We start from the raw sequence: 23,369 nt of genomic DNA on the forward strand, positions 1-23,369 counted from the left end.
TTTTGGATTCAGGTGTTTTTTTCAAAAAACCCTAAAAAACAGCTTAAATCATAGAATTTGGGGGTCATTTTGATCCCATAGTATTATTAACCACAATAACCATAATTTCCACTCATTTCCAGTCTATTCTGAACACCTCACACCTCACAATATTATTTTTAGTCCTAAAATTTGCACCGAGGTCGCTGGATGGCTAAGCTAAGCGACACAAGTGGCCGACACAAACACCTGGCCCATCTAAGAGTGGCACTGCAGTGTCAGGCAGGATGGCACTTCAAAAAAATAGTCCCCAAACAGCACATGATGCAAAGAAAAAAAGAGGAGCACCAAGGTCGCTGTGTGACTAAGATAAGCGACACAAGTGGCCGACACAAACACCTGGCCCATCTAGGAGTGGCACTGCAGTGTCAGGCAGGATGGCACTTCAAAAAAATTGTCCCCAAACAGCACATGATGCAAAGAAAAAAAGAGACGCACCAAGGTCGCTGTGTGACTAAGCTAAGCGACACAAGTGGCCAACACAAACACCTGGCCCATCTAGGAGTGGCACTGCAGTGTCAGACAGGATGGCACTTCAAAAAAATAGTCCCCAAACAGCACATGATGCAAAGAAAAAAAGAGACGCACCAAGGTCGCTGTGTGACTAAGCTAAGCGACACAAGTGGCCGACACAAACACCTGGCCCATCTAGGAGTGGCACTGCAGTGTCAGGCAGGATGTCACTTCAAAAAAATTGTCCCCAAACAGCACATGATGCAAAGAAAAAAAGAGGCGCACCAAGGTCGCTGTGTGACTAAGCTAGTATACTTGACGACACAGAGGTAGGTAGAGCAGTGGCCTACTGTACCGTAATGCTATATATTATATACTGGTGGTCAGCAAACTGTGCAAAACTGAAATGCCCCACAGGTATGGATGGATAGTATACTTGACGACACAGATGTAGGTACAGCAGTGGCCTTCCGTACCGTACTGCTATATATAGTATACTGGTGGTCACTGTGTCAGCAAACTGCAAAACTAAAATGCACCAAAGGTATAGAATGTAGATGGATAGTATACTTAATGACGACACAGAGGTAGGTACAGCAGTGGCCTTCCGTACCGTACTGCTATATATACTGGTGGTCACTGTGTCAGCAAACTGCAAAACTAAAATGCACCACAGGTATAGAATGTAGATGGATAGTATACTTAATGACGACACAGAGGTAGGTACAGCAGTGGCCTTCTGTACCGTACTGCTATATATACTGGTGGTCACTGTGTCAGCAAACTGCACAACTGAAATGCACCACAGGTATAGAATCTAGATGGATAGTATACTTAATGACGACACAGAGGTAGGTACAGCAGTGGCCTACTGTACTGTAATGCTATATATTATATACTGGTGGTCACTGGTCAGCAAAACTCTGCACTGTACTCCTCCTATATAATATTATACTGGTGGTCCCCAGTCCCCACAATAAAGCAGCACACTGAGCACAGATATGGAGTGTTTTTCAGGCAGACAACGTATACTGGTGGTCACTGTCAGCAAAACTCTGCACTGTACTCCTGCTATATAATACAGCTGCTCCCCAGTCCCCACAATTAAGGAGTGTGAGCACAGATATATGCAGCACACTGAGCACAGATATGGAGTGTTTTTCAGGCAGACAACGTATTACTGGTGGTCACTGTCTGCAAAACTCTGCACTGTACTCCTCCTATATACAGCTGCTCCCCAGTCCCCACAATGAAGTAATAAGCAAGCACAAAATATTTGCAATGCATCAACATAAACGGAGAGGACGCCAGCCACGTCCTCTCCCTAACATTTCCAATGCACGAGTGAAAATGGCGGCGACGCGCGGCTGCTTATATAGAATCCGAATCTCGCGAGAATCCGACAGCGGGATGATGACGTTCGGGCGCGCTCGGGTTACCCGAGCCATACGGGAGAATCCGAGTATGGCTCGGACCCGTGTAAAAAGGGTGAAGTTCGGGGGGGTTCGGTTTCCGAGAAACCGAACCCGCTCATCACTAGTTTAAATTGATATTTATGATACAGTCTGTTATCTACATTCTATTAGTAACATGTAAACAAAAAGCCTTTGCTTCAACTGTTCTATAATTGGACTAAAGGTCTACTGTGGTTATTACTGCTCTTCATTGTGTTGAATACAAATAAAATTACATTTTTATGAAAGTGTCCCTTTAAGATCATGTTTCCAGGCCAGAGAACTGTCTAGTTTATAGTTCCAATGAGAGCATCATTGTTCAAGATTAAGAGGACCAGAAAAGCAAGAATTTATAGCCAAAAACACACACACACACATTATATCTACAGTATAGGATATATGGTGTTAACAGGAAGAGTCCTAGAGAGGGATTATATTAAGTAACAAAAGGAATTACAAGAAGAGGTTATATGGAGTAATAGGAGGAATTACAAGAAGAGGTTATATGGGGTAATAGGAGGAATTACAAGGAGAGGTTATATGGAATAATAGAAGGAGTTATATGTAGTAATAGAAGGAATTACAAGGAGAGGTTATATGGAGTAATAGGAGGTGTTATATATAACTTATATGTAGTAATAAGGAGATTTATGGTAAGACGTACCATTGTTAAATCTCTTTCTGCGAGGTACACTGGATTCCATAGGGAATAACATCGGGGTGTAGAGTTGGATCTTGATCCGAGGCACCAACAAGCTAAAGCTTTGACTGTTCCCAGGATGCACTGCACCGCCTCCTCTATATCCCCGCCTCCAGGCACTGGAGCTCAGTTTTGTTAACCAGTCCAATGCAGTAGCAGGTAAAAGAGACGACAGTAGTTAGTAGCCACAGACAACCACATTCTCACGACAGGAGAAGGTACCAGTGGCTAATGCCATACAAACCCAAAGAAGCTAAGTGTGTCAGGGTGGGCGCCCTGTGGAATCCAGTGTACCTCGCAGAAATAGATTTAACAATGGTAAGTCTTACCATAAATCTCCTCTTCTGCAGCGGGGTACACTGGTATTCCACAGGGAATAACATCGGGGATGTCCTAAAGCAGTTCCTCAAGGGAGGGGATGCACTGTAGCGGGCACAAGAACCCGGCGTCCAAAGGAAGCATCCTGGGAGGCGGAAGTATCAAAGGCATAGAACCTGATGAACGTATTCACTGAGGACCACGTAGCCGTCTTGCACAATTGTTCTTGGGACGCGCCACGGCGGGCCACCCAAGAAGGTCCAACAGACCGAGTAGAATGGGCCTTGATAGTAGCAGGAGCTGGAAGACCAGTCTGTACATAAGCTTGTGCAATCACCATTCTAATCCATCTTGCCAAGGTCTGCTTATTCACAGGCCAGCCACGTTTGTGAAAACCAAAAAGGACAAAGAGAGAATCAGATTTCCTAAGAGAGGCGGTTCTCTTCACATATATACGGAGAGCCCGTACCACATCTAAAGACTGTTCTTTGGAGGACAAACCAGGAGAGAAAAAAGCCGGAACCACAATCTCTTGGTTAAGGTGGAAAGACGACACCACCTTAAGCAGATAACCAGTGTGAGTTCTAAGAACCGCACGGTCATGGTGAAAAATCAGAAATGGTGACCAACAGGATAAGGCACCCAAGTCTGAAACCCTTCTAGCAGAGGCAATAGCCAGCCAAAATAAGACCTTAAGTGAAAGCCATTTAAGGTTCACAGACCCAAGAGGTTCAAACGGAGACTCTTGTAGGGCATCCAGAACAACCGACAAATCCCAAGGAGCCACAGGAGGGACATAGGGAGGTTAAATCCGTAAAATGTCCTGAGTGAAAGTATGAATGTCAGGCAGAGTCACAATTTTTCTCTGAAACCAAACCGACAAAGCTGAAATATGAACCTTGAGGGAGGCAAGACAAAGGCCTAAGTCCAGGCCCTGTTGCAGAAAAGCCAAAAGTTTGGCAGTACTGAACTTGTACGCATCATAATTCTTAGCCGCACACCAGGTGAAGTAAGAATTCCAGACCCATTTATAAATCCAAGCCGAAGCCGGTTTACGGGCTTTCAACAGTTTGAATGACCGCCTCAGAAAATCCCTTGGCCCTCAGAACTGAAGCTTCAAGAGCCATGCCATCAAAGCCAGTCGGGCCAGATCCTGGTAGACACAAGGGCCCTGAATGAGGAGGTCTGGGCATTGCAGAAGAAGAACAGGACGCTCTGTCGAGAGACCCTGCAGGTCTGAGAACCAATGCCATCTGGGCCACACTGGAGCGAGTAGAAGTAGTAATCCTCCTTCTTGCCTGAACTTCCTTATTACCCTGGGCAGGAGTGACACTGGAGGGAACACGTATGGCAGCCGAAAGTTCCATGGAATAGCCAGGGAATCCACGAACGCTGCTTGAGGATCCCTTGTCCTTGCTCCAAAGACCAGAACCTTGTGATTGTGTCGAGATGCCATCAGGTCTACATCTGGTAGGCCCCACTTGTCCACTAGGAGTTGGAAGACTTCCGGATGAAGGCTCCACTCTCCGGCGTGTACGTCATGACGACTGAGGAAGTCCGCTTCCCAGTTGAGGACCCCCGGAATGAACACTGCCGATATGGCTGGCAGATGGTGTTCCGCCCATAGAAGAATCTTTGACACTTCCATCATTGCCATGGGGCTTTGAGTTCTGCCTTGATGATTTATGTACGCCACCGTGGTGGTTCTGTTCGACTGTACTTGAACAGGCCTGTTCTGTACATAACAGGCCTGTTCAAGTACAGTCGGACAGCACCACCACGGTGGCGTACATAAATCATCTTAAAAGGGATCACCTCCAAGGTCTTTTTAGAGTCCAGATACACAGACCAGGACCGCAATTACAGAATCCGGCGAGCCAGAATGGACGTAGTAGACGCTTTGGCCGCCTGCACACCGGCATCAGAGGCCGCCTCCTGAATGTAATGAGAGGCTGTGGTAATATATGAAAGACACTGTCTGGCATTATCAGAAAAATTAGGAGGTAGCTCCGCTTTAACTTCTTGAACCCATAGCTTTTCCAGCCCAAGAAGCCGCTATAGTAGGTCTATGCACAGCACCCGCAAGAGTGTAAATAGACTTCAAGCAACCCTCCACACGCTTATCCATCGGTTCCTTCAGAGAGGCGACAGTAGTAACAGGCAGAGTAGAAGACATCACAAGACACGCTACATCTGAGTCCACCGGTGGTGGTGTTTCCCAGTTCTTACTTAACTCTGCAGAGAGGGGATAACGAGCTAGCATCTTTTTAGACAGGGAGAATCTCTTTCCTGGAGGCTCCCAGGATTCCTGACGTATGTCAACTAAATGGTCAGAATGTGGCAAAACTAATTTAGTAATTTTCTGACGTTTGAACTTATCAGGTTTCTTAGACGTATCTGGAGATTCAGTTTCATCATCGATCTGAAGAATCAGTTTGATAGCCTCCAAGAGGTCAGGAACATCCACCTGGGTTGTAGATTCCCCATCAGAAGCATCTGCATCAGTGTCTGATGGGTCAGTATATACGCCATCTTCATCAGATGAAGTATCCGAAACATGCGTGGATTGTGAGGAAGAAATGGCCCGCTTAGATGACCCTTTGGTCCTAGGGGGCGAGGGTCAGGCTTTTGTTTAACCAAGGACTGATTTAACTGCTGTAACTGAGTCGACAGAGAATCCACCCATAGTGGATTTACAACAGGGACAATATGTTATTGTACAGGCACAGGAGGTCCCACAGGGGGCGCAAATCTCGTTACTAGCGTAGTCAGTAAATTTGAAAAAACAGCCAAGGTGGGTCTTGGTGTGCCACCGGTGCTGCAGGCTGACCGAGCGGTACAGAACCCCCAATACCTGGACCCTCAGCTGGAATATTTTCTCTCAGATAAATATGCGGCGTCAGCACTGCATGACGCAGGATCAGCGACAGATCTCCCGCCCCGTGACGCAGACATTATTGGAGAACGTAGCTCTAGTGCGTAACAGTACAATATAGCCAGATACAGTACCTGATAAAAAAAACCCTGTGGAGTGTGATTGCAATGCAGATCATATACAGAGGATTTAAGTGGTATAAGGTGACTGAAATACACAGAGAAAAATACCAAACAGTATATCCTGTGAAACACTGTATATATAGGACCCTGATGCACTTAGCCCCTGTCAGGGTACAGAATATAGGGATAGCAATATGTGTGAGATACACGGAATAGGAACCACACAGCAGCTATTCGCACACACAGTCACATGTACAATGCAGACATTATTACAAACAACAATAAAACTGCACTGGACTAGCAAAACTAAGTAAAGCTATGTATGTATACAGATATAATGCACAGTAAATACTGGATGTATATCACAGGATACTTGGACTAAATATCCCTACAGTTATGCATTTGTTCTTAACTAACACTGTCTAAACGACATGTAGAATACTTAAGTGTTCTGTAAATGCACAGCGCTGATGAGGCAGGCGGCTTTACAGAGGAGACAGTGCCCAGCAGTCCCAGAATCAGCGCAGCTCTGTGTAATGGCGCCCAAACGCTGACAGGGAGTGAGGGGGAGAGAGAGATGCAGCTACAGGTCAGAGCCTTATCCCCTCTGCTGGACTTCACCACCAGGTACTATGGACAGTGGCGTAACTAGAAATTTTTCTCCCCCAAGCCAAAAAATCCTTCGGCGCCCCCCCATACCCACCATAATTGGCACTAGTAAAGGGACAAATATGCGCGCGCCTGCGCCGCCAAAAAGGGGGTGTGGCTTCGATGACATAGGCGTGGCTTCACGTAAAGGGGCGTGGCATTGCAGGAAAAGACTACCTTATACCCCAGTTTTGCAACCTGCACGCCCAGACGTTAGCCACCACAGGAAAGAAAAATAATCCTGATTCATGCCCCTTACATTATTTGTCATTTTTCCTCCTTATAGTAATGCCCAGTATACATTATGCCACATACTGCAATGGCCCTTAGACATTATTCCACCACAATAATGTACATGACACAATATGCACACACCATAATGCCCCCGACACATTATGCCACACACCGTAATGCCTGTGACACATTATGACAGGAATCGCAATGCCCGTTATACATTATGCTACACACTGCAATGCCCCTGATACATTATAGCACATACAATGTCTGTGACACATTATGACACACACCACAATGATCCTGAGACATTATACCACATACCACAATGCCCGTGATATAGTATACAACACACCGTAATGCCTGACACATTATGACACACACCGCAATGTCTGTGATACATTATGCCAAACACTGCAGTGACCCTGAGACATTATACCACATACCACACAATGCCCGTGATATAGTATACCACACCGTAATGCCCATTACACATTAAGTTCTACAGTAAGGCTTCCAATTACTTTTAAATTACCTGCTCGTTGCCAGGGGTTTCATGCTCTTGGTTCCATGCACGGTGCCAGGGGTTTTCATGCTCAGGGTGTCATGCTCGTTGCCAGGGGTTTCATGCACTGGGTGTCATGCTCGTTGCTAGGGGGTAGTGCTTGTTGCTAGGGCCGTGCTCCCAGTGCCACATATGCTCCCAGTGCCAGATATTCCCCCACAGTGCCAGGTATATGCCCCCAGTGCCAGATATTCCCCCACAGTGCCACATATGCCTCCACAGTGCCTGCTTCCCCCAGTGCCAAATATTCCCCCACAGTGCCAGGTATATGCCCCCAGTGCCAGATATTCCCCCACAGTGCCAGGTATATGCCCCCAGTGCCAGATCTTCCCCCACAGTGCCAGGTATATGCCCCCAGTGCCAGATCTTCCCCCACAGTGCCAGGTATATGCCCCCAGTGCCAGATCTTCCCCCACAGTGCCAGGTATATGCCCCCAGTGCCAGATATTCCCCCCAGTGCCAGGTATATGCCCCAGTGCCAGATGTTCCCCCACAGTGCCAGGTATATGCCCCCAGTGCCAGGTATATGCCCTCCCCCCAGTGCCAGATATTCCCCCACAGTGCCTGCTTCCCCCCCAGTGCCAGATATTCCCCCCCAGTGCCAGGTATATGCCCCCAGTGCCAGATCTTCCCCCACAGTGCCAGGTATATGCCCCCAGTGCCAGATCTTCCCCCACAGTGCCAGGTATATGCCCCCAGTGCCAGATATTCCCCCCCAGTGCCAGGTATATGCCCCCAGTGCCAGGTATATGCCCCCCCAGTGCCAGATATGCCCCCACAGTGCCTGCTTCCCCCCCAGTGCCAGGTATATGCCCCCAGTGCCAGGTATATGCCCCCCCAGTGCCAGGTATATGCCCCCAGTGCCAGGTATATGCCCCCCCAGTGCCAGATATTCCCCCACAGTGCCTGCTTCCCCCCCCAGTGCCAGGTATATGCCCCAGTGCCAGGTATATGCCCCCCCAGTGTCTGCTTCCCCTCCCCCTCCTTTGTGTTGGAGGGACACGGAGCGCATAGCGCGCCTCTCCAATGTCCCTCCTGGCTCTCCCCCGGCCGGTCTAATAAAGGAAGTGCCGGTTTGTGAGCCAATCAGAGCTCACGAACGGCACTTCCTTTATTAGACAGGCCGGGGGAGAGCCAGGAGGGACACAGGAGAGGCGCGCGATGTGCGCTCCGTGCCCCTCCGTACACAGTAGGCAGCAGCGGAGGGAAGGAGGGAGAGGAGACCGCAGATTGACATGCGGACGCTCGTCCGCATGTCAATCTGTTCTGTCAGTGGCGCCCCCGCAGCCCCTCGCCCCCAAGCCACCGCGAGGGCTGCGGGGGCAGTAGTTACGCCACTGACTATGGAGCCTGTACTAAACGGATTTTAGTAACTCCGACCTGTGCTCCGTGCCCTGGTGGACATAGTGGGGTCCCTGCACTGCCACAGTGTCCACGCCAGCGGTGCGGTCCGTCTCCAGACACCACGACCGGATCGCGATTTCGGCGGGACCCACCTGGAGGACCCTCTTACCTCCTCCCTATCGTGCGGCAACGCGATCCAGGAGAGCAGCGGCGGTATGTGTACCAGTATGACATATAGCACCAAGTGCCTATGCTGCGGCCCTTGAAGTCTTCTTTCTTGTCAGAAAAGCTCTATTCAGGGCTGCCTAACGCAGCCCTCCCTGTTAGCTGCCTGCACTGCAGGCACCAACTTACAAACTGAGCTGCAGTGCCTGGAGGCGGGGATAGAAAGGAGGCGGTGCAGTGCATCCTGGGAACAGTCAAAGCTTTAGCCTGCTGGTGCCTCGGATCAAGATCCAACTCTACACCCCAATGTTATTCCCTGTGGAATACCACTGTACCCCGCTGCAGAAAGAAGGAATTACAAGGAGAGGTTATATGGAGTAATAGAGGGAGTTATGTGGAGATGATATATGGAGTAATAGGAGGTGTTATATGGAGTAATAGCTGGATTTACAAGGAGAGGTTATATGGAGTAATAGGAGGAGTTATATGTAGTAATAGAAGGAAAAACAAGGAGAGGTTATATGGAGTAATATGAGGAGTTATATGTAGTAATAGAAGGAATTACAAGGAGAGGTTATATTGAGTAATAGGAGGAGTTATGTGGAGATGATATATAGAGTAATAGGAGGAGTTATATGGAGTAATAGAAGGAATTACAAGGAGAGGTTATATGGAGTAATAGGAGGAGTTATGTGGAGTAATAAGAGGAATTACAAGGAGAGGTTATATGGAGTAATAGGAGGAGTTATGTGGAGATGAGATATGGAGTAATAGGAGGAGTTATATGGAGTAATAAGAGGAATTACAAGGAGAGGTTATATGGATTAATAGGAGGAGTTATGTGGAGTAATACGAGGAATTACAAGGAGAGGTTATATGGAGTAATAGGAGGAGTTATATGGAGATGATATATGGAGTAATAGGAGGAGTTATGTGGAGTAATAAGAGGAATTACAAGGATAGGTTATATGGAGTAATAGGAGGAGTTATGTGGAGTAATAAGAGGATTTACAAGGGGAGGTTATATGGAGTAATAGGAGGAGTTATATGGAATAATAAGAGGAATTACAAGGGGAGGTTATATGGAGTAATAGGTGGAATTATGTGGAGTAATACGAGGAATTACAAGGAGAGGTTATATGGAGTAATAGGAGTTATGTGGAGATGATATATGGAGTAATAGGAGGAGTTATGTGGAGATGATATATGGAGTAATAGGAGGAGTTATATGGAGTAATAAGAGGAATTACAAGGATAGGTTATATGGAGTAATAGGAGGAGTTATATGGAGTGATAAGAGGAATTAAAAGGATAGGTTATATGGAGTAATAGGAGGAGTAATAAGAGGAATTACAAGTATAGGTTATATGGAGTAATAGGAGGAGTTATATGGAGTGATAAGAGGAATTAAAAGGATAGGTTATATGGAGTAATAGGAGGAGTTATGTGTAGTAATAAGAGGAATTACAAGGAGAGGTTACATGGAGTAATAGAAGCAGTTATGTGGAGATTATATATGGAGTAATAGGAGGAGTTATATGGAGTAATAAGAGGAATTACAAGGATAGGTTATATGGAGTAATAGGAGGAGTAATAAGAGGAATTACAAGGATAGGTTATATGGAGTAATAGGAGGAGTTATATGGAGTGATAAGAGGAATTACAAGGCTAGGTTATATGGAGTAATAGGAGGAGTTATATGGAGTGATAAGAGGAATTAAAAGGATAGGTTATATGGAGTAATAGGAGGAGTAATAAGAGGAATTACAAGTATAGGTTATATGGAGTAATAGGAGGAGTCATGTGGAGTAATAAGAGGAATTACAAGGAGAGGTTACATGGAGTAATAGAAGGAGTTATGTGGAGATGAGATATGGAGTCAAAAGTGTGAGAATAAGAGGCTATATGAAGCAATAGGTATAGATAGAAGAAGAGGTTACATAAAGTTATAGGGGTTTTTATAGGGAGAGGTTATATGAAGTAATACAGATGTGTCCTTAGACACTATGATTTCAGTCACGTCACAAAGCCCTTGTAGATGCGCCAGGTCCTAGGCAACACATCCTCGTATTTCTCGCTAAAACTGTACATCTTATTCGCATAAATAAAATAACCTGAACAAAACTACAATGCTATATTACACTGATCAATGTTATGTTCAGTATTTGTACATCTGTGTGCGACTGAATCTGAATCTGTGTACAATTGCTTCCAATGTGAGTGGCAGTGATTTTTATTCTTGCTCAGTTCTGTTGTGCTTCATCTGTGACTTTGTATGTGTATGAAAAAAATCTTTTCACTACGTGTGATGTGTACAAAATACAACATGTAAAAGGTATGTTACATGCATCTGATCATCTGTCACACCGTATGGTGTATAGATGCTAGGTGTAAGAGGACACATCTGTAGGAGGTGTGAGAGAGATAAGTTATATGGATTAATGGGGATGGGTTACACTGAGTAATAGGGAGAAGTTATAGAGAGAGGTTATATTGATCAACAGTAGGAGTTAATGGGAGAGGTCATATGTAAGACTATATAGAGTAACATAAGGGGGTGGAGAAGATACATAGAATAATATGTAGAGTGAGTTGATTATTAAAATAATAACTTACTCTGTAACACGACATGGCATCTGAAAGACAAAATTTGGAATAACAGTGGTAAAAATGGGTCCATACATGGTTTCAGACAGACAATTGCTGACATTCTCATGATTATTTTTCTACCTGACCTGTAGCATATAACTATTACAGGAAACTGTTTAATGCATACTTGCCTACTCCGTGGCTCTCCAGCAGAAAGAGCTGGGGGAATGTGACTATACATTCACTATATGTGTCATGGAAAGACTGGTAGGATTTCCCCCTGGTGCGCAGTGATGCATGTGTGTCATTGTATAGAAGCCGACAAACTCACTTCAGAAGGAAATGAATCACAGTTCAGGAATTGGCCTAGTCAGTCAGGCTCCCTGAATTCTGGAGTCTCCTGGACTTTGTAGGAGTGAAGGCAGGTACAGTTTAATGCATTTGATGAAACGGGACATATAACTACATATTTATGGTATTAATTCTATAGACATAGTCTACTTCCAATAACTATATAGGTTTTACAGATTGATCCAATATGTACTGTATGAGGCTTCACTCACTAGGAACCAGAGATGTACTGCAATTCAGGTAGAACTGGCTCAACCACAAACTGTGTCTCACAAGCATCTATAAACATTGTATCAATAATAAGAATGTAGATTGTTAAAAAACGTTTTTCATAACTTGGGTTATAGTAAACTTTTCGTTAAACTCTATTTCTGGGCCCACAGAGTGTCTGCCTCGTGCCTACTGAAAATATCAGGGCCTTCTTTACCTGCTGCATCAACCTCTGAAGGGGCATGATGACACTGTCATGGGACTTGGCTGCACCTCCTCAGCAGGCCAGGTACCTGCTCCCTCACCTCCTCTCAGCACACCTGCTCTTAGCAGGCATACAGTATAACTTTGATGTAGTCCCTGTTTCAATTCTCTAGTCTCACTAATTTGCAGGTCCATATCTAAGTAATCAATCAATCAATCAATCAATCAGAGAAAGCATTGTTGTTCAGTTATATGTTAGTATGTGTGCTTGTGTGTGTACTGTATGTATATAAAGTACTGTTCAAAAGTTTTAGGCAGGTATGGAAAAATGCTGCAAAGTAAAAATGCTTTAAAAAATAGAAGTGTTAATAGTTTATTTTTATCAAATAACAAAATGCAAAGTGAATGAACAGAAGAGAAATCTAAATCAAATAAATATTTGGTGTGAACACCCATTCCCTTCAAAACAGCATCAATTCTTCTAGGTACACTTGCACACAGTTTTTGATGGATCTCGGCAGGGAGGTTGTTCCAAACATCTTGGAGAACAAACCACAGATCTTCTGTGGATGCAGGCTTGCTCAAATCCTTCTGTCTCTGTAATCCCAGACAGACTTGATGCTGTTGAGATCAGGGCCCTGTGGGGGCCATATCATCACTTCTAGGGCTCCTTGTTCTTCTTTATGCTGAAGATAGTTTTTTATGACATTGGATGTATGTCTTGGGTCGTTGTTCTGCTGCAGAATAAATTTGGAACCATGGGGAGAGACGCGCCTGTGGACGGGAAGTGATGCCTGGCCCAGTGGTGTCCCAAGCAGAGTCCCGGCAGATGACGTTATCAGCCGCGGCCGTGGAGAGATACGCACCTGCGGGCAGATGGAAGCCAGGAAGCATTGCTTGGCCCAGCAGCATCCCAGACAGGCCCAGCAGCGTCCCAGACAATATTCCAGGCAGATGATGATATCACCTGCGGCCGCGGTTGTGGAGAGAGCCGGAGGGGCAGAGAGAGCAAGCTCCAGGGATATGAAGGTGGGAACCTGCGGCCAGATGGTGGTGGGGAAGACTGTTTGAGTAGCGCCGAGGAGGAAAAGACGCTCACGTCGGGAACGTGGGCAGGACTATTGGAGAGGTGGAAGAAGTCCCTTTTTAGCTCCCCCTTGCCAAGTATTTTCCTGGCTAATGTCTGTTCTTTGACTAATAAGACTAATAAAGTAGATTAATTGTTGCTTAGAATCTCTAGCAGCCACATTATGCGTTCATGCTCCTTGGTAGTTTTGACTGAGACTTGGCTTACTAACAGTATTCCGGATTTGGCTGTCTAGCTCCCTGATAGAGCTATGTTCAGAGCGGACAGATTAGTCTCCTCTGGCAAACGGAGAGGAGATGGACTGTGTATTTATACTAACAATAACTGGTGCACAAATACAGTCGTTATTGAAAGTCATTGTTCTCCAGAGCTGGAATTCCTGATGTTGAAGTTCAGGCCTTTTTACTTACCCCGGGAATTCTCCGCTATAATAGTGACTGCGGTTTATATTCCACCACAGGCTGTTGTTAAGGATGCCCTGGAGATTCTTTATAATGCTATTTCTAAAAGGTAGGGGGTTTATCCGGAGGGAGTGTTTTGGTAGCTGTCGATTTTAACAAAGCGAATATAAAGTCTGTGTTACCGAAATTTTATAGAAATGTTCTCCGACAAGGGGTGATAATATTCTAGATCAAATTTTTAGCAGTGTTAAGCAGGCAAATAAAACTATTATGTATCCACATGTTGGGTTTTCTGACCATATGTCCATGTATTTTATTCCTTTGTATATCCCATTGTTAAAACGAAGGAAAGTGGAAAATAGATCTGTTTGTATATGGCCGGATGATGCTATGTCTAGGCTACAGGATTGTTTTGCAACGACAGATTAGGAATTATTATTTCTCAATCTGTTGAAAACTCACAGGTTAATATTTACCATTTAGCTTCATTAGTACTCTCATATATGTATTGGTGCATTGGCATTGTTACCATCATGAAGAGTATTAAGCAGTTTTCCAATGAGAAGCCGTGGATGAACGGTGAGGTGCGTTCGTTACTGCATGCTAGAAACCAAGCCTTTAAGGCTGATGATCAGGCAGTTTACAGATCAACTCCGTAAAAGGGGATTGCAAAGGCTTGAGTCTAGGTTTGAGAATGATTTAGACTGTATGAGTATGTGGAATGGAATCCGGAGTTTGACTGACTGGGAAGTGAAATCCTCATTTGATGGGCATGCTGATGCTGATTTATTGGAAGAACTGAATTATTTTGATGCCCGTTTTGATAGAGTTAATAAATCTGCAGTCACTAAATTGTCAGCGGGTTGTGAGGAAAAAGTGTTAGCCTTTTCTGAGGATGAGATCAGAAACTGTTTGATAGGCGTCAGTGTTCAAAAAGCGCCTGGTCCGGATGGCATACCAGGGAAAGTACTGAAAGGGTGTGTTGATGGAATTTGTCGTATTTTTACCTATATTTTTAATTTGTCCCTTTTGCAGTGCATAGTCCCGGAATGTTTTAAGAACACGTTAGTTATCCCAGTCCCAAAAAACCTCCAGGGTTACTGATTTAAATGACTATAGGCCGATAGCTCTGACCACTTTAATTATCAAGTGTTTTGAGAGGTTAGTTTTAACACGTATGAAAAGTTATATTCCACCTGATTTTGACAGATATCAATTCGCATATAAACAAAAGGGGATGCGGTCAAGATGCCGCCGGCCGGAATCCCGGTGGTCGAAATACCGAAGCCGGAATCCCGACCGCCACAATCCCGACATATTCTCCCTCCGTGGGTGTCCACGACACCCATAGAGGGAGAATATAATAGTGTGCCGAGCGTAGCGAGGCACCGTGCCCGCAGCGTGGTGAGCGAAGCGAGCCCGCAAGGGGCTGCGTTCCGCTCGCCACCCCTGTCTGGATTGTGTGGTCGGGATTCCGGCGTCGGTATTTCGACCGCCGGGATTCCGGCCGGCGGCATTTAGTACTGATCCCAACTAAAGAGGTCAACGAAAGATGCATTCATTTCTGTTGTTCACTCCTCTCTTTGTCATATAGGGGTCTATTCATGAAGCAGTGAAAACTGTGGATAAATGAGCCAGTGGAGAAGAACCAATCAGTATTGAAGTAACATTTATTATTTGCATACTATAAAATCATACAGAGCAGCTGATTGGTTGCCATGGGCAACTTCTCCACTGGCTCACTACTCCACTCTTTTCACTGCTTCGTGAATAGACCCCATAGAGAGGTCTAATGCGTATGTTAGAATACTTTTCATTGATTATAGTTCAGCATTCAATACCATCCCCCCTAGTGCTTTGCTTAGGAAATTGCACAAGCTTGGGTTTTCTGCCATCGTGTGCAGTTGGGTTTTAGATTTTTTAGTAAACAGGCCACAAGTGAGATTGGGCAACTTAAAATCAACTATTACTAAGATCAGTACTGGTACTCCACAAGGATGTGTTTAGAGTCCTTTTTTTATTTTCATTTTTTACGTATGATTGTGCCTCCTTGTCTCAATAAAATTTAATTGTAAAGTTTGCTGATGATACGACAGTTGTGGGGCTTACAGTATCGCGATTAGGTGGAAAAGCAGCATTTCTGCGCATACGTATGGTGCGCAGTGCGCACACGTGACGTACTTTTACACAAAACTATGCAGTTTCACACATGATCTAGCGACGCTTTTTAATCGCACTGCTGATCGGTGAGTGATTGACAGGAAGTGGGTGTTTCTGGGCGGAAACTGACCGTTTTCGGGGAGTGTGTGTAAAAACGCAGGCGTGCCCAATAAAAACGCAGGAGTGGCTGGGGAAACGGGGAAGAGGCTGGCCGAATGCAGGGCGTGTTTGTGACGGCAAATCAGGAACTAAACAGACTGAAGTGATCGCTAGCTAGGAGTAAGTTTTGAGCTGCTCAGAAACTGCACAATCTTTTTTTGGAGCAGTTCTGCGATCCTTTCGTTCGCACTTCTGCTAAGCTAAGATACACTCCCAGAGGGCGGCGGCCTAGCATTTGCACTGCTGCTAAAAGCAGCTAGCGAGCGATCGACTCGGAATGAGGGCCTATGTACCGTGAAGAGGCGGATAGGTTGGTCAGTTAAGGAGAGGTAAATAGCATGTTGCTAAATCAAAGACCAAAGAAATTATTGACTTCAGAAAAACAAACAGATCTAACCTGTTGCCATTATCTATTGCTAATTTGGAGGTCGAAAGGGTGAAATGTTTAAAATTATTAGGTACTATTTTTACTGATGATTTGACCTGGAGCTCTAATGTTTTATCTATGGTTAAGAAGGCGCAACAGCGCGTGTATTTTTTGAGGAAATTCAAGGCGGCTAACCTGTCTAATAAACATTTATTGAATTTTTATTGTTGTGTATTGCAAGTATTTTAACTTATTGTATTTCTGTTTGGTACGGTAATTGTACCATAGCGGATCGTAAACTGTTGGAATGGGTGGTCAGGACAACTGGGAATATTACTGGCACAGAATGGCCCACAGTGGAGGAGGTATATATTAAGTATAGTATAAGGAAAGGAAATAGCATCCTAAAGGATTGTGAACATTCATATAACAGTCTGTTTGCTCTTCTACCTTCGAAAAAGCGTTTTCACTGCATTAAATCCAGAACCTCAAAGTTCAGAAACAGTTTTTTTTCCATCAGTTATAGTAAGGATGAACCTGATTGGGAAGTTCTAATACTTAGTCTGTTTCTGACTGATATGCATATGTGGTTGCTTTGAAGGAAATTTTATTGTTCTGTACAATATTTGTATTGTTTGACCAATGACAAATAAAGTATATATCTTTATCTTATCCTATTGTGGGAACTAATTAATTGGAAAAAAACCCTCTAACCACAAGGTCAATTGGGGGTGACCCTTGTGGTTTTCCCAATCAAGCGGTTCCCACCATAGGAGTGAATGGAGCAAAGCATCTCCATTCATTACTATAAGCAAACTGTTATAGAGTCTGGGGAGACCAAAGCCAATCAGGAAGATGTTGCCATGGCAGTGGCTCCTGATTGGCTGCCAGATCCCTCTAGTGATATTAGTTACGCGGAGACTAGCATTCACGAAGAAGTGTAAGTGAGTACATACACTTCTACATATCCGTTTTGGCTCGGGTTTTTTTCACTTTTTTTGTTTATCCCATGGACTGAAAAGTACCAGTCAACACTGGAAATAGGTGAGTATATATATTTTTTTTAGAGGTACCCTATGGATTTCTACAGGACAAGTGGACGTGAATGACTATGTGTGATGGTAGGTAAGTACATGTAAGTGTGAGTGTATGTAAGTATGTTTTATTAACATTATACTGTATAAGGTGTGAGTGTCCTGTGTTTATTTAAATATTTCTTATACAGTAGAACTACAGGTATTAGCGGGCCCTTTAATGCACTGCATGCTGGTACTTGTGATTCACCAAGTACCAGCATGCAGGGTAGGCTTGCTGAGACCTATAGTTCCACTGTAAAAGACAATATTTTACCTTGATTTTACACTTGGGCTATCAGCCCAGCATTCACAGCCCAGAAAAGCCGCGGATAGCCCCAGGCTTCAGTTATGGCCCTTGGGTGCCTGGAGTGGGGGGAAGGGGGAGGGTACCACTCCCCCAGGGAAAATAGGCCAGGGCTGACTAGTTGGGAGGGGGGGGGGGGTACCATGGCTCCAGTGACCTATATAATTGTGTCCTCATGATGTGGTATTATCTCATTGACTAGTGGAGCCCGGTACTGATTTAAAAAATATGGGGGACCCCTATGCCCTTTTTCCCCATATTTTTGGAACCAGGGCAAGTCCAAGAGCCCGATGCTGGTTTATAAAATACTGGGGGACCCCTACACATATTTTTCCCCTGTATTTTAAGAACAGGGACCAACTCAAAGAGCCTGGGGCTGGTTATGCTTAGGAGGGTGGCCCTCACGCAGTTTTTTTTCTGATTTTTAACTCTTTCATTACTTAACACAATGAAGCCCTGCATGGGGTTCATGCCTTCATGTTCGGCAGTGTTTTACAAAACTCCCTCGTAATACATTGCTCTGGATTACAAATGACATCAACATTGGAAAACACGAATGCTAGAAACACGGGAGCTTAGTAAATTACTGGTTATGTTTGCTGAAAAATAGACATGAAAACGGCTGTTAGCCGAGATTGATCCCAGATAGAATCGGCAGAAACACGGGAGCTTAGTAAATTTACCCCATCATGACTGTCTGGGATTACATGAAGAGACAGTAGGATTTGAGTATGCCTACATTCACAGAAGATCTGTGGTTAGTTTTTTCAAGATGTTTGGAACAACCTCCCTGCAGAGATCCTTCAAAAACTGTGTGCAAGTGTACCTAGAAAAATTGATGCTGTTTTGAAGGCAAAGGGTGGTCACACCAAATATTGACTTTGATTTAGATATTTCTTCTGTTCATCCCCTTTGCATTTTGTTAATTGATAAAAATAAACTATTAATACTTCTATTTTTGAAAGCATTCTTACTTTGCAGCATATTTTCCACACCCGCCTAAAAGTTTTGAACAGTACTGTATATATATATATATATATATATATATATACTGTATATATATATATATATATACATATATATACTGTATATATATATATATATATATATATATATATAATACCACAGTCCAACAAGCTGCGGCACACAGGAGTCGATGTTATAAAAGAAAGTGCTAAAGCAAGTTTTAATGCATCACGCATTGCCAACATTTCGGGGCAAGGTGATACCTTGACAAAGGGGCGTTGTTGCCCAAAACATTGGCTTTGTTTGTGATGCGTTAAAACTTGCTTTTGCACTTTTTTTTATAACATCGACTCCTGAGTGCCGCTGCTTGTTGGACTATGGTATACTATATTTTTTCTGGATGGCACCGGAGCAGTCTGTAGACATTGGAGGATGAGTGATGATCCAAACTTTGGGCCTAATTCAGATCTGTTCGCTCACTAGCGTTTTTCGCTGCGCAGCGATCATGTAACTACTCCGCATGCATCGCAATGCGCAGGCACGTCGTACTTGTATAAAGCGGATCGTTGCTGTGCACTGGTTCTAGCGAAGAATCCATTCGCACAGCCGAACGCAAGGTGATTGACAGAAAGAGGGCGTTTGTGGGTGGCAACTGATCGTTTTCTGGGAGTGTTAGGAAAAACACAGGCGCGTCGAGGCGTTTGCAGGGCGGGTGTCTGACGTCAATTCCAGGCTCGAATAGGCTAAAGTGAATGCAGCGGCTGAGTAAGGTCAGAGCTAATCAGAAACTGCACAAACTGTTTTTGTACTGCTCGACTGCACATGCGTTTGCACACTTGCAAAGCTAAAATACACTCCCCTGTGGGCGGCGACTATCTGATCGTAGTGCTGCAAAAAATAGCTAGTGAGTGAACAGATCTGAATTAGGCCCATTGTGTGTGTGTGTGTGTGTGTGTGTGTGTGTGTGTGTGTGTATATATATATATATATACACACACACACACATATACAGTACACATATTTATGCATTGTGTATATGAGATTTACTGATTCTGTGTATATATAAATATACAGTTTTGTTTGGTATGATTACATATACACATTTACACATTGTTTTGTTTGTACAAAATACATCAGGCAAATGCAGTATATTTCTACATACTTCAGTGTTTAACAAAATGAAATGTATCTGTGTAACAAGTTATTGGAAGTGTGTTTATATAAATATATGTAAAATATTACACATGTTTAGAAACATGTTTGTGGCTAAACAAAACATGGTATTTGTGTATGTTCAGAACAATTTTTCTGAAGAAGAGGTTCTTCAACATATTTTGATATATAGTGTTGTCTATCCTTCAAAATATGGTTACTAACAATTATATTAAACACAAATTAACAAAAAGTATATTTTTTTACTGATAAAATATACATTATTATTCTGTGAGGTGTATACAATTACCTGCAGTAAGAGCATAATTCAGACCTGATCGCTAGGGTGTGTTTTTTTGCATCCCTGTGATCAGGTAGTCGCCGCCTACAGGGGGAAGGGGAAATCGCTGTGCAGGGGTGCGATCGCATGTGCAGGAGAGCTGTACAAACAGAAGTTTGTGCAGTCTCTGCACAGCCCAGGACTTACTCTTCCAGTGCGATGATCGGGGCCGGAGCTGACGTCAGAAACCCTCCCTTGAAACGCCTGGTCCGTCCTGCGTTTCTACGGATACTCCTCTAAAACGGTCAGTTGCCACCCACATATGGCCCTTTCCTGTCAGTCACCTTGCGATCGCCCGTGCGATCGCTTTTCTCGCACCATCCCGTCGCTGCAGACAGATGCACCTGCGCATTGTGGTGCATACGCATCCGTAGTTCAGACCTGATCGCAGGCTGTACGAAAACGCAGCCTAGCGATCAGGTCTGAATTAGGCCCTAAATTACCGCAGATGATTGTCTAGTCGGGGGCTATCCAATTAGCACTGATAAGCCGGCGAGTATCTATGATACCGCCATTTGTCTGCGATTATGCTTCATGTGCCTCAGGCACACAACATAATCCGCGATAAGTGCCCCTTTTATCCGCGATAAGTGTAGTGAAAATACACAGGTCTGCGGCTTTTCACTGGACCTATGTATTTTCGCATGAAAAATTTGTCTTTGTTCCGTGGAAGGCTATTGGATAGGGGTGAAAAGAAAAGTCATGAAAAAAAAAAACACGTTTTTCGCTGCCGTGGCACTATCGCGGCTAATTGAATACCACCCTATAAGAGATAAGCAAAGTTGTGACTGCATACCTCCCAACATCGGGAGACGGGAAAGCAGGACTCTCTGGAATGGTGAAGCTACACTGCTGCCGAAAGGGGGCGTATCCTATAGAAAGGGGGCGTGGTTTCATGGGAGTGCCACAATAGCAATCCACACACCCATTTTCCAGCACTATGGGGGCATGCCTAGCACTCTGTGAGCTGCTGGCATGCCCCAAGCCCCTCTGTCTCCCATGAATAGACGCTGTGCACATGCTAGGCAGAGCAGCGAATGAGAGGAGCCTCCCAACTGCCATCCCTCCCACCGCAGGATACTGCGGCCCATGGATGGGACAGAGCGACAGCCCCAAAAAAAGTGACTGTCCCGCGAAAATCAGGACAGTTGGGAGGTATGTGACTGCACTTTACATTAATCAAATTTATCAGCAGAATAAGCTACAAAGCTGTGAGCTTTCAGCAATAGAATCTTTGAGTTTTTCTTTTTATATGCTATTCTGCACTTTCTTTATCTCTCTTCTATATAACAAAATACGAACTGAAAGAAGCCAATCAGTATACAATCTACAAGTCTGGACTCAGGTTAGTCGAAAAGGTGTTTACCTTTTTCCTTCACTTCTATTTTTATGGGCAGCAAATTTACTGATGTTTTGCAACTGTTCCTAGAGCGAATCTTTCAACTTTATAGATAATTTTATTTTAATATTAAATACCAGCCATTACAGCTACAACTGCAGGCTCTGCTCTGTCCACAGGTGCTGGCTGCAGGTGGTTATGGTTACAGTGACTGGCGGTGTTCCCAGGTATTGTCTTACTTGACTCTCCCTGTCATATAAGTGTGATTGCAACATGATATTCTGTTATTACTGGACATTAATATTAATGAATATAAGTATAGCATAACACATTATAATCAGCGAGTTACTGTATGGCAGGGAACAGGAAGGCCAGAACCCAGGAACATAAGGGCAGAGACTATAGTCATAGTGGTCAGTGCAGTATAGTCATTATAAAATATATATGGCCGTCTTTAATATTAAAATTAAAAGCTCTTTAAAAGGGGATGGAATATGGGAAATATAGATGAGAAATAACAATTAAGAAGCAATAGGATGCTTCTAGTTCTCTCATCTGCAATTTACATGCAACACAGTAGAACTGCTGCAGGTAATCTCACATGATGTATTGTACATGTAATGTTAGCTAAATCACATGTATTTGCATAGCAGTTTTTTATGATAAATTGGTTACAGCAAAGATAAGATATGCCTATGTCTAAACAATGAAGTTCATGTGTAGCTTATACACAGCATACCTTTAGCACAGCAACATGGAACAGTATATGATTCCAGAGTATAAAGGTACAATCATACCTGAGTGCAGTGGTAATAAGCAGGATGTGAGTGCATGATGTATGAGTGGTAATAAGTAGGATGTGAGTGCAGGATATTGTGTGCTCATGTGAGTGTTTACAGACCGGGTTTACACAACCTGAGGATCTCCAGCTTTTTTGAAACTACAATTTCCAGCAAGTTCTCCCAGACTTTGTTTACCTGTGAATACTTTTAAGCACAAATGTGTCATACACCTAACTAATGTCCCATACGCCTAACTAATGTCCCATACACCTTACTAATGTCCCATACACCTAACTAATGTCTCATACACCTAACTAATGTCCCATACACCTAACTAATGTCCCATACACCTAACTAATGTCCCATACTCCTAACTAATGTCCCATACACCTAACAAACGTGTCCCATACACCTAACTAATGTCCCATACACCTAACTAATGTCCCATACGCCTAACTAATGTCCCATACACCTAACTAATGTCTCATACACCTAACTAATGTCCCATACACCTAACTAATGTCCCATACACCTAACTAATGTCCCATACTCCTAACTAATGTCCCATACACCTAACAAACGTGTCCCATACACCTAACTAATGTCCCATACACCTAACTAATGTCCCATACACCTAACTAATGTCCCATACACCTAACTAATGTCTCATACACCTAACTAACGTGTCCCATACACCTAACGTGTCATACACCTAACTAATGTCCTATAAACCTAACTATTGTTCCATACACCTAACTAATGTCCCATACACCTAACTAATGTCCCATACATCTAACTAATGTCCCATACACCTATCTAATGTGTCATACACCTAACTACTGTCCCATACACCTAACTAATGTCCCATACACCTAACTAATGTCTCATACACCTAACTAATGTCTCATACGCCTAACTAATGTCCAATACACCTAACTAACGTGTCCCATACACCTAACGTGTCA

The 23,369-nt window shown here is 44.0% G+C and overlaps 1 protein-coding gene across 1 annotated transcript in view; it reads right to left on the bottom strand.

Moving 5' to 3' along the window:
- The window catches only part of TMEM92 (transmembrane protein 92), an 88,584-nt gene that overhangs the window by 57,053 nt on the left and 8,162 nt on the right, over positions 1 to 23,369 (bottom strand). The window contains exon 2 of the mRNA XM_063959899.1: positions 11,534 to 11,553. Coding sequence (XP_063815969.1) covers positions 11,534 to 11,553 — 20 coding nt within the window. The remainder of the gene's footprint in view (positions 1 to 11,533; positions 11,554 to 23,369) is intronic.

The sequence above is a fragment of the Pseudophryne corroboree genome, chromosome 3 (assembly GCF_028390025.1).
Source record: "Pseudophryne corroboree isolate aPseCor3 chromosome 3, aPseCor3.hap2, whole genome shotgun sequence".
Classification (NCBI taxonomy): Eukaryota; Metazoa; Chordata; class Amphibia; order Anura; family Myobatrachidae; genus Pseudophryne; species Pseudophryne corroboree.